The sequence below is a fragment of the Zeus faber genome (assembly GCF_960531495.2).
Source record: "Zeus faber genome assembly, chromosome: 3".
Classification (NCBI taxonomy): Eukaryota; Metazoa; Chordata; class Actinopteri; order Zeiformes; family Zeidae; genus Zeus; species Zeus faber.
In genome coordinates this window covers 37162735-37175483 of record NC_137190.1, presented here as the reverse complement: position 1 = coordinate 37175483, position 12749 = coordinate 37162735, and the positions used below count along the sequence as shown (strand labels likewise).

The 12749-nt window shown below is 40.7% G+C and overlaps 1 protein-coding gene across 1 annotated transcript in view; it reads right to left on the bottom strand.

Moving 5' to 3' along the window:
• ano1a (anoctamin 1, calcium activated chloride channel a) overlaps positions 1-12749 on the bottom strand; it is a gene marked incomplete at its 5' end in the record, with an annotated part of 104810 nt that overhangs the window by 39862 nt on the left and 52199 nt on the right. Inside the window, 4 exons of the mRNA XM_079997361.1 lie at positions 6981-7063; positions 8082-8242; positions 10220-10354; positions 11895-11959. Coding sequence (XP_079853487.1) covers positions 6981-7063; positions 8082-8242; positions 10220-10354; positions 11895-11959 — 444 coding nt within the window. The remainder of the gene's footprint in view (positions 1-6980; positions 7064-8081; positions 8243-10219; positions 10355-11894; positions 11960-12749) is intronic.

Below are 12749 nucleotides of genomic sequence, written 5' to 3'. Positions count from 1 at the left end.
TAAATAGCAATACACCCAATATAAACATACATGGACAAGCAAGAAACACACAACACAGCCAACTTCCATGAAACCCTGGTGTATTATATATACTGTTTATATATATATATATGGTATGAGGGTAAAATCGGGTAGAGGGTGTGGTGAGTAAAGATCCGTAGGATCCTGACTGAACAAAGGGATGACAGTCTACTCAAATGGACTCAAACGTGCTGCCAGGGATTGACAGACGATCGCTGACACTCGCAGACAGACCAGCCTCTTCTGGGCATTGGGGTGCCGCTGACAGCTTACATACATACCATATGCCATACAGCCTTTTGAACATCCCCCTTACTTCCGCATACAGTAGGAGCTTATCCTGGTGACATAGTGGGAATGCATCCTTAAAGGCGTAGATCCCCACAACATGATAGCATTGCAATCTAGTGATTGGTCAACAACTGGGTCCTCACTAAGATGGCGGCACATGCAGATGGGACTGACATCAGAACTTCATGGATGTCATGGGTCCGACGAACCCACAGACAATCTGAACAAGATGTGTATTTGTGTAGCAGTTCCAACATGGCTTAGTTTGAGTTTCATCCAGATTGGTTCGGTATTGTGGAAGAAGTTTGTGATCAACAACCACAACCTCACCAAGATGGTGCCACGCACAATGTGCATGAGCAAGTTGACAGAGTACACAGATCACAGGATAGCACTACAGTCTAGTGACACACAGATATAGTCGTGATTGGAATTTGACCAAAACAATATAAGATAAGAACTGTTAACCATTCAAGTTACAAAGTGACAGCTGTTACGTATTTACTCTTAAATTGTATTATATTTAAAAAAATTGAAAGTTTAAGTTAATTAGTTGGTTAAGAAATGAATGTCAAAGTATTACTAGAATATAATTGGATTAAACAAAGCGCAGTGTATTAAACATCATAAATAAATACGCCTCTGAGGACAACTGACATGCACCAGGGTAAGTTCTACAAAATAAACTCCCAATAACAGTCAGAATTTAAAGACACGCCAGAGAAATCAATGTATACAAACTTCCTGAATTATAATTACTGGTAACAATAACCATAAGCAATTACATAATACAAGGAACATAGTTATTATGTATGTGTTTTTGGGTTCCCTTCCAGATGCCTCAAAGATTTGTTACATTACAACAAAAATGTGTACTTCATTATATATCCTCTACAATTGAAATCAGTTAAACCACTTACCTTAGTTTATTTATTTATAGGTTTGAAAAAACATTATTATTGTGAAGGCAGTTTTCTGATGATTTACAAAGTGCTATTCAAGAATTCTGTTCCCCAAAATGGATTAGTAATTGTGATAAATTATCGTGCTCACAATATTGACTAAAATGATCGTGATTTTCATTTTAGTCATAATCATGCCCTACTTCAGAATTCTAACGACCGTTAGCTGTGGCGTAGGAAACCCACCCACAGCCACAAAGACCGACCGATCATAGAAGAGAGCCAAAGCACATTGTCCATTGAACTTTAACGAAGGGCAGATTACCCTTGACCCCGCATATTGCTGCATGCAGCTATTTTTTTTATTGGTTTTATTTGGAGAAACGTACAGCAGATCCGAGGGAGTAGATGACCATATAACGAAATCTGGCATGAGCTGATGTCAGAAAGTAGAAAAAAAACTTTGGAAAACGAGAATTCAGAGCGGTCGGAAGCCTGAGCATTTGGTTCACAGTGATTACTTTGTCATTAGTTTACACCATTATTTTACATTTGGCTATGTCTAAGATGAACATCCAACATTGTAACATTATAAATATGACAGATAATAAGAAAAAGCATAATAGGTCCCATTTAAAACACAAAGTTTATTATTATTATATTATTATTATTATTTATGACATTTTATTACATTTTAATTTATAATTAGAAGATTTATTTTAAACGCTTTGCACAACATCCGTCTTACCCCACTATCAGGAAGGTAGATCGAGGCGATGCCCCGGAGTCCCACCGAAGGACGGTCCTCCAAACTAGGATTTTAGTTTACGCCGGCTATTGCTTTCCGACAAGATATCTAAGACTCTACCTAAACTGTATGCAATGATCAGCCACAATATTAAACCACCACTAATAACAACTACTGTTGTGTAGCTCCCCCACGTGCCGCCTAAACAACTGTGACCCATCACCCGGCACAAAGACATTAGCAGCAGATCCTTTAAGTCCTGTAAGTATTGAGGTGGGGCACCAATGGATCTGGCTTGTTGTTTCAGCACATCCCACAGATGGTCGATTGGACCATAACCCCAGCCATCCACATGATGTAGAGGAAAACAGGATTCATCAGACCAGGCCACCGTCTACCATTGCTCCATGGTCCAGTTCTGACACTCACGAGCCCATTGTAGGCGCTTTCGGCAGTGGACTGTATATGCCTTGCCTTCCACAAGCTGTGACCACCTCCACAAATTAAAGTATAGCAGAGCTCATTAAGGTGCTGGCAGGTGCTTTAAGTGCCAACAGAATTCCAGTTCCTGAACCTCCAGTATTCAGTGGGGATCCATTGAAATACAATGACTGGAAACTTTCTTTTGAAATACTGATCGCCCAAAAGAACATTCAAGTCAAGGAGAAGATATACTACTTATGTAGATATGTAAGTGGACAAGCTAAAAATGCACTTGATGGCTATTCCCTACTCGGAACTGAATATGCCAATGTTGCTGCATGGGAGATTTTGGGAGAGAGATATTGAAACCCATTTATAATCGCAAAATCGTACAAAGACAAGCTACAAGTGTGGCCCAAGATTGGATCTAAGGACAGCTTTGAGCTCAGAGAGTTTGGCAATTTTCTCCCTAGTTGCGAGGCTGCCATGGTCCATCAAGGCATTGGACATCTTGAATGACTAATGAAAACAGGAAAATTCTTTCAAAGTTACCAGATTGGCTAACGGCGAGATGGAACCAGAAGATTATCGAGGTAGAAGATGTGAGTGACCAATTCCCCTCCTTCAGTCAATTTGTCAAATTTCTGACGAAAGAAGCAAAAATTGCCTACAACCCTGTAACATCACTGCAGTCACTGAAACAAGGTGAGACTGAAAACCCAAGTACCAATGTAGAGAATGTCAGGACATGCATTTTCTGTAAGAAGACCAGGCATACGTTGCTAAAATGCAGGAAGTTCATGGAGCAAGCAGTCTCAGACAGAATTAAATTTGTTTAAGCCGAAAAGCTATGCTTTGGTTGTCTCAAGTCTGGTTACTTCTCAAAGGGCTGCAACAGTAGGAGTGCCACAAGCGGCATCCTACCTGTCTGCATGAGGAGCGAGCCAAAGAAGAACAAAAACCACCACAAGTCAAGCAAAATCTAAGTCAGGAAAGCCAAGTTCAAATCAAGAAAAGAACAAAGAAAGACATCAATCAACACAACACAAAGAAACAACCACAGCCGCTACTTCAAATAGAGTAATACGTGAAGAAGCTAACATGCAAACAGCTGCAATAATTCCTGTCTGGCTTTCATCCACAACTCAACCAGCACAAGAAGTCCTTGTATACGCTCTGTTGGATTCTCAGAGCAACACAACTTTTGTTCGAAGCAAAGTAGCTGAAGCTTTGGAAGCAAACAAAGAACAAGTCAAGTTAAAGCTCTCTACTATGACTCAAGAACCACAGTAGTAAGCTCACAAAGAGTAAATGACCTACAAGTCTGAGGCTCCAGTGAGAAGATTTCCTTACCAGTCTATAGGCGTGAGTTTGTTCTAACCAACAGAACTCACATACCAACCGATGAAACTGCAAAAGCTTTTTCCTATCTACCTCCAAGATGAAGTAGCACCTCTGCAGGACTGTGAAGTAGGTCTGCTCATTGGGTACACACAAGCCCTACTTCCAAGGGAATTTGTATCTGGCAAAGAAAATCAGCCTTATGCGCAGTGTACACTGACCTTGGATGGAGTATTGTTGGCCACAAGAATCCCTGGGTAGACTACGGCGACGCCATTGGAATCAGCCATCGCATAATAGTGAGCCAAGTGACACCAGGTGTGGAGCCTTTTGTCAATCCCAAAACTGAAGTCCACTATGTTAGCTGTACTGAAGTAAAGGAAATTACTCCCTCAGACATCATAAGATTCCTCGGACCAGACTTCTCAGAAAGAGCTGGAGAAGATGATCCTGGGTCTCAAGAAGATCTCAAGTTCTTGTCAAAGTTAAGAGAAAACATCACACAAAAAGGCAATGGTCACTAGGAAATGCCATTTCCCTTCAAAGAGGAAAGACCAAAACTACCTCACAACAAGACATTTGCAAAACACTGCCTGAATAGTCTTGAAAGGAGACTAAAGAAAGATCAAAAGGTGCTTCAAAGATTATGTAAACTTTATGGATGACATCATTTCGTGTGGTGATGCAGAGAAGGTCCCTGAGGTAGAACTTCACAACAATCAAGCTTGGTACATTCCACATCCATTATCATCAAACAAAACATCATAAACCAATCATTAACAAAAGCCAGGAAAAATACAAGTAGTGTATTCTGTTCTACCAAGTTTCAAGAAACACCCCTCAACCACCATCTGCTCACTAGACCTGACTTGGCTCTGCCCATGCTTCAAGGGAACACATTGTATAACCCCTGGCAGTCAAATGGCTTGACCTACATGAACAAAACTGAATTTATCTAATGTGAAATAGTGCAAAAAAAGTATGTTTGGTTCACATCGGAGCTAGCGTTTACAAGCTACCCCTACTTTCTGTCTATGTGGCAGCCATATTGTTTGGAATTAGGGAACTCTTCTGATTACGTTAAACAATAAAAGGTTTGAAGAATCGAAAAGAGCAGATTTGATGAAATTGGACCAATGACATTATTTTGGCACAGTTGAAGGTCATGAGAAGATAGATAATCTCACACTAAATTCATGATCGCAGGACAAAAAGGATGTGAGATATGACAATGTAAAAAGTGTGATTTCATGGAGCAATACATGCTCGCTCTATGACCTCTGGCTGTAGAACAGCTTGATCTGCATGAGCCAAAGTAAATGTACCTAATGTAAAATAGTGCCCCGAATCTAAGAAAAGCATGTTTGGTTAACATAGGATCTAGCGTTTACAAGCTACGCGTAATTTATGTATGTACCGTTTTCTCAGAAATGTTTCTGTCTGTCAAGGCCATTTTGTTTGGACCTTCGTAACTCTTTTGGTAACTTTGAACAATATAGGTGCAAAGAAAAGAATTGGACAAATGTGACCCACCACAGCAAAACCTGATATCTCGCGCATTTCTAAAATGGCCAGGAGCAGACAAATAAGTTGAAAAAACCTTTCTAGCCAGTGTCCTTACATTGGTTGAGTTAAAATTGTGCATACGGTCGAGGAGTAGTGACCATTTTCATTAATTTTCTGGTATAGTGCCCCCTTTGGGCCAACTGGATGTATCATGTAGCCATAGATTCAATAGAGTAACCTGGACTGTGGAACCGAGTTTTGTAAAAATTGGACCAAGTGTTCTGAAGATACGCCTACTTCCTGTTTATGCAGCGATGTTGCAAATACCTTTGTTTATACCTTTGTTGCAAATAACTTGTTTGTCAAGTTAGACACAAGGAGGAGATTTAGAAAGGTTGTTTATCAGAAAATTCGAAAAGGTGGCAAATCTGCGGCCAAGTGGGATGATGGCGCATGGCGAGATTGGCCATGTGCAAAAGTGCAACTTTGACCTGTTGCGCTAGATGCATTGTCCGATTGGTCCGCAATTTTAAACGATTGACACCAATGTCTATGAATTGTGTAAAAAAAGAGACTAGTGGAAACATTGCAAAGAAAAAGTGGCCTAATAATAATAATAAAATGTAAAAAAACAATAGGGTGTCTGCTCCTTTGGTGCTTGACCCACTAATAAAACATAGAATAACAATAGGGTGTCTGCACCTTCGGTGCTTGACCCCCTAATAATAAAACGTAGAATAGAGGGTCCACAAGGTACAAAAGGTCCAGTATCTACACCAATCACAAATTTTCGAGTTTCCATGGAACGTAGCATCAGTTGGTTCTGTTGCTCGTCATTACAGCATTACTACTAAAACAAGTTACAATTTTCTATTGAACGCAGCATGAGCTGACGTAATGACGCAAGTTTTGAGAGCCCTGGTGACACGAAGAATTACTACTACAAGCCCCACTACAAGCACTTGCATGTTGCATGTTATTACTTATCCTTAAGTAGTAGTAGAACATGTTAGTATACTACCTCTAGTCCACAGAGTCCTGTCTCACAGTGTCTCTGTGGAAGGAAATCACTCCTTGTGGAAGTTCCCAACAACACAACAAACGGATTACACTGCATGTCCCTCAGAGACATTTCATCAACTTTTTTAACTTTTGGGTTTGAGTATAACTGACACAATTCGCCTCTGGAGCTGCAAGCGAACGCCATGTATGAGGACACAAACACAGAATATGTTTTTGACTGTTTTCGACTCCTACAGTTGGCATGTCAGGACTGGCTTGGTTGGCACTTAATTAATTAACTAAAATCAGATATATCACAAGTATTGGAAATGATGGTATGGTGTGGGCATGGTGTGGTTTGAGCAGCCACACCTGACCTGGGTGTAGATAATTGGGCGTCCAGGATCAGAGTGGCTACATAACAGTTGCTTGCTGGTTGGTCTAACGACCAACAGGTAATACCCCCATCCCCACACACACTCAGGAGAGGAGCCATTGTCATGACAGATCTCCATCTGGTCCTGGGCTAATTCCATCTAGCCCACTCTCTACAATAAACTGGTGTGTCTACAACACTGTCATCTATGTCTCTGTGCCGGAGGTCCCTGAAAACGCCACTTGGGTGGCTTATGGTAGGCAAAAATTTCACAGATTGGTATCAGTACACAACATTGAATACTCAGAACATGTACTCACATCCCAAAAACAAGGGAGTCTAAACCAATTTGGTGAGTGTGTAAGCTCACCTCCTCCTCCTCAAAGCCTGTCAGGTCCCAGACGTAGTTGAGACGCATCTGCCTTCTTTTCCAGTGCTCCATAAAGATGACCGCTTCAGGGAAGAAAAAAAAAAAACTCTCTCCATAGACCGGAAGATAGATCGAAAAAGCATTACACCGCTACTTTTAATCGAAACATAACATAAAATACAAACATACATCATGAGCAGGTATAAATCAAGTTGACAGGATTTCCGAGTTGGTTTGCCCCCTACTGCAGTAGCAGATGGCACTGACCGTTGGCAGGACATCAGAGGTAAACATACAGTGTAGGCAGTTTGTGTGTGTACAGAGGAAAAACCTTGAGGGTTTATCATTTTCAAAAGCCATATTTGGGCGTGTATAGTTAGTACTATTCACGCTCATTTTGGATAAAAAAAAACATCTATATTTGTTGCAGTCACCCTTTCAATGTTACATTCATTACACTCAAACAAGCAATGCTGACGATTAAAACGCAGAAGAGTAAAAACAGAATTATCTCAGTACAAGCATCAGCACCAGTATCTAGCTGACTTAATGAAGCAGTGATTAGCCTCGCTAGCTAACTATAAATGTGCAGACCACAAGGTAGCGCCGGTTGCCAACAACAAGCATTCATGAGAATGACCCTTGTCATTCTCATGAAACAACCATAATCCGTGCGATGAATTGATACATATTCACAGAGAATGTGAAATAATTAATAAAAATATGTATAAGTAAGTGCGCAACACTGTGCTTTTTTACATTACCATAACAAAGTAGTATCTCATATTCTTGAAATAAATATTCATTTTATAGATTTACATGACTTCATTTACTAATAGATTTTTACTTAAAGTGTTCCATCAAGATTAGACCACATCATAATGTTATGCAACACAAACAAAAATTCATTTAAACAATAATATAGGAATACTGTACTTTTATCGAGTGTAAATGAGACCCTGCTAAATGATTAAAACCATTTCTGAAACATTTCCAAAGAAGTGCCCAAACATAGCACCGCCTTGCTTCTCCAAGTCTTTCTCCAGTGTGCGAAAACACGCACCTCGTGAGCATGGATCGACTCCGGTGACAAACACTTACCCCACAGCGCCATGAAGATGGAGAAGAACACTGTGGCAGGGTTGTCGAAGAGGTGACTGGCCCTCGCGGTGCCGCAGGCCGTGGAGAGCTTCCAGTAGCTGCAGGCCCTGTCGCACAGCGGGCACATGGTGATGTTGTTCCTGGGATCACAGATTTCCATACTGGCACGGAGGGAGGGAACGATAAGTACAAAAATAAGTCAGTCAAAAAGTCTAAACAAATCAATAGTTCCAGTAGCGGCAGACGGTCAATAGAAAATGGATCCTAGTGTTTTTTTCCCCAGAGTTGTTAATCCTCCACTAGGGATTAACAACCTTCTTTCTGCCAAAAGTTAAATTCTCAACTACTACCATCATGGTGTCGTGTAGAGATAAACTGGATGTTTGTATTTTTTTAGGAGAAACAGGCCCAGGTCCAAAATGGGAAAATACAAACTACAAATTACATTGTTCTATGTTGTGCTATCGCCCAATGTGCTTTAGTATGAGAGTAAAAAGGGAGGGCTTCTTGGACACTACATTGGCATATAGCAGGTTGTGGGTTATGACAACCAGATTTTATTTGTTCCGGACTGGACATCAGATTCATGCCACGTGAAATACATAAATAAATACATCCATAAAGCGAAATAATCCATTGTTCAACCTGCTTGGAAATTAATGACTTTGGCTTTATAGCCACCAACTGCAGCTACAACAAAGTTGATTTAAGGACCCTAGACTTAAACATATATAAAAACACACACAGACAAATCAAGATGTGCAAAGAAGATAAATAATTGGTACTATCTTCTAAAGTCAGAACAAATTCAAGTACGAAGAGATTGTTGAATCCTGAATTTCTGTGAAAATGTTGCGTATGAACGATTTAAGCATAAATCTGCACTGTTGATGAATGAGCCCCAATGCATTGTACTTGTCAGTGCAGTGTGCAGTGTTTGCATATTACGATATTTCAGTATGAGTATGTCATCCTGGTACTTTTCGCATTCTATTTGATACTTATTATGGTTTCAGACATTAGCTAAATTTAGTTTCTGAAACAGTACGCTAGTATGGCATTTTGCGACGCAGCTATGCACTTGAAAAGATAATTATCCACAGACACATATTCACAGAACACATGGGACAATGAGATAGCCATTCTGGGGAGCTACACTGTGGCTTGTGTCTTGTCGGACTACTCTTCCAATCACTATAAAATATGGTTTACACAGTTTGCTGTATTTTTCTGCAATAATGCACAGTAGAAATTGTTTCACCGTTAAAATATGAATGCAGCATGAGCATTTTCTAAAATCATCACCGTTTACAGATTGGTTGGTGTGTCCCATTGCCCATTGAATCCCATTGAAATTGTGAAGAGATTTACTGATGTGTCAAGCCTTTAGCCTGATCTTTTAGTTTTACTCTTCCAAGTGACTGAACTGTAGAGTCTGATGTGATGTAATGATGTGTTGGGGCAACAGACTGACCCGGCATGAAGGTTTACGATATACAAAGTAGATTGTGGCGGACAAAGGGGCGGGCGTACAGCGCTTATTGATCCGACTCGAGGCAGGGAGTTTTCATTAATGTCTTGTTTGTCTTACAGAGGATATCGGCGCACTGGCTCATGAGCAGCCCAGGAGCGGAACGCCATTCCTCCTGCGCCCAAGAGGACTATTATCCATAATTTTATAACAGACCCTCAGATATATACTGTGTGTGTGTGTGTGTGTGTGTGTGTGTGTGTATGTGTATATATATATATATATATATATATATATATATATATATATATATATATATATATATATATATATATAAATAAAGATAGATAGATAGATAGATAGATAGATAGATAGATAGATAGATAGATAGATAGATAGATAGATAGATAGATAGATAGATAGATAGATAGATAGATAGATAGATAGATAGATTGATAGATAATTGTGGCCTGCGTGCCAGAAACTGAAATGGACAATAAAACTCAATAAAACTCTGGCACACCACGGCCAGAAAGACTCCATCTCCCTCCCTGAAACTTAACTGTGGGTAGAGACTCCTACATAGATGTTGAGTGCGACTGATGATTTAAAGTCAATGGCTAAGAGGTTGTCGTAAGGATATCAATCATGACATGCTTGTGCATACCTTGGGATGTCATCATCAACGGTGGCGCAGCCGTAGAGGAACACGATGACTCCAACAATGGCGGCCGGTATCAGCATTTGGGTGTAGACGCCTAACCAGGCGAAATACAAGCCCACCTTCTCCCCAAAGTACTTTCTGAGCGAAGAATGAACAAGACTCTGTTTATTCATCCAACAACATTGACAGCAAGGTAGCAATTCACTAAAGGGGAATTTGATACCATTCCATTAAACTTACCTTTGTCATGGAGGTTTTGTGGACAAAATGTCTCACTGTGTTGAGTTGAGTATATGTTCTTTACTTTGATATATACCGTATTTTCTCAAATTCTGACCGGGGCCTTTATTTACCTTAACTGCAGAGGGTACTAGGCCTTTATTGGAAGCAGGCTAATAATAGAAGCAGGCTTTTATATCTAAAACATTTAAAATCAAACTTCAGTCTGGGTGGCACATGTCTAAATATAAATCTAAAATCTAAAATAAAAACACACTTGATTTCTTAAGAGATTTTGGGATGCAGAGTGGACAGATCGCTCTCTCTCCGTTACGCAATCCACTGTCCTGATACAAGGCAGAATGTCCCTTAGTTGGGTTTAAAATATTGGTTAGGTAGTGTGGCGGACAAAGGGGCGTGGTCAAGCACCGGCTGCAGACGACAGTACGGTTCCCGTTCCCCGCGGCCACCAAGCTGCCTCGAACTGGCCCAATCAGTGCCCACAAGGCACTGATTGGGCCAAATCAATGCAGGGAGTTTTCTTAATGTTTTGTCTGTCTTACAGAGGGAGAAGGGCGCACGGCTCGTGAGCAGCCCAGGAGTGGAACGCCAATCCTCCTGTGCCCGAGAGGACTATTCGCAACATTAATAATAGATCCTCAGAGATGTATGTAAAATTGTGGCCTACGTGCCAGAGACTGAACAATAAATCGCAATCCATGTTGGCGCACCACGGCCGAAAAGTCTGTATTTGAGGCAGGCTTTTATTTGTATCGACCACGCCCCCGGCATTTGTTAAAGGCTTGGTTTTTATTTGAGTACCAGTTTATATTTGAGGAAAAACGGCTGTCAATGTATTGCCACATACTTCTACCATATACTTCATTACTTCATCATACGTTCATTGTTTTCTTTTTCTGCTCTGACCTCCGTTACTTCTGCAGCACAAGCCTCAAAAGAGTATTTCTTTTAAACTATGTTGAATACTTCCACAGCCTACATTGAACTGTACTATACTTTATTCAATACACTTGCTTGGTGTTAAACCTGCTGCATATTTTAGTCAGGAGAATCTTTTTGAGACCGTTTGCAAAAGCAATATAACTCAACCGAGAGCGGGGGAGAAAAATAAAACAAACACTTCTTGTAAAAGTGAGTGGCAGCAAATGGACTTACATCGAGGGAAGGAATATATACAGTTAAATACTCTATTCTATTATGCTGTGCGTTGGATCTCCTTTAATAATTTAATTGTTTAATTATATTTGAATTATTTCAAAGGCAGCAGCAAATTCATAAGAAATTAAAAATGTTCCATTTCACAAGTTCATTATTGGGTTATTGTTAAAAATTGATTTTGGGAGCCTTGTGTTCAATGTATTTTATTTAAATTGTTGGACTTTGTTTAGCCATTTTGAAAGGTGTGGATGTGGGAGGTGAAGCCCACCCCCTATCTAACCTGATAAGCCCGATAGGTTGGTATTTGTAGAAGACGCTGTAGCTTGCCCACTCCTCGTACAGCAGCTATGGATTAAGACAGGAAAGAGAAAGGTACATGACAAAAATATGAACAGCAGGAACAAGGCCCTTACACTGTCCATGACTTATTTGTGTGTGTGAATTGGCCAAGCAATATTGCTGGAGCACTCGTTCAAACAAACAGCCAGCTCACTGGGGTACACCATGGCGCTCAGAGGTGGACTGAACACACACACACACACACACACACACACACACACACACACACACACACACACACACACACACACACACACACACACACACACACACACACACACACACACACACACACACACACACACGCACACACACACACGATTCTCCTGACTAGGATTCTCCTCCTCTCCTTCCTGAAACCTATTCATCAAAACTGCCTCCCTCTCTCTGCCCCCTCTCTAGAATGTGATGATTTTCATGATTTCCTTTTATCAAAACTCTGTTGAACACGCGCACACACACACACACAACCTGCGTGAATGGAGCTTAGGGTTGGGATATATTTGTCAGAGCTGAGGATTTCAAAGAGGAACAGGCCAAGCTTTAATGATATTTGAGAGCTGCAGGGGGGCGGGTGGGGGCAACCCTGTTGCCTTGGTGATGCTAACAACATACTGCCTACGGTATAATTATAGTGTCAAAATGACTGCGGTGGGGGTGGGAAGCGTTAGGAGGATGTCTGGATTTGTGACTCAACATGAATTCTTATTATCCTTTCCAAATCTCTGTGCAGCCAAACCAATGGTGCGCAGGCGTTCTGTTTGCGAATGGATGGGAGAGTTTCGCTTGGGAATAA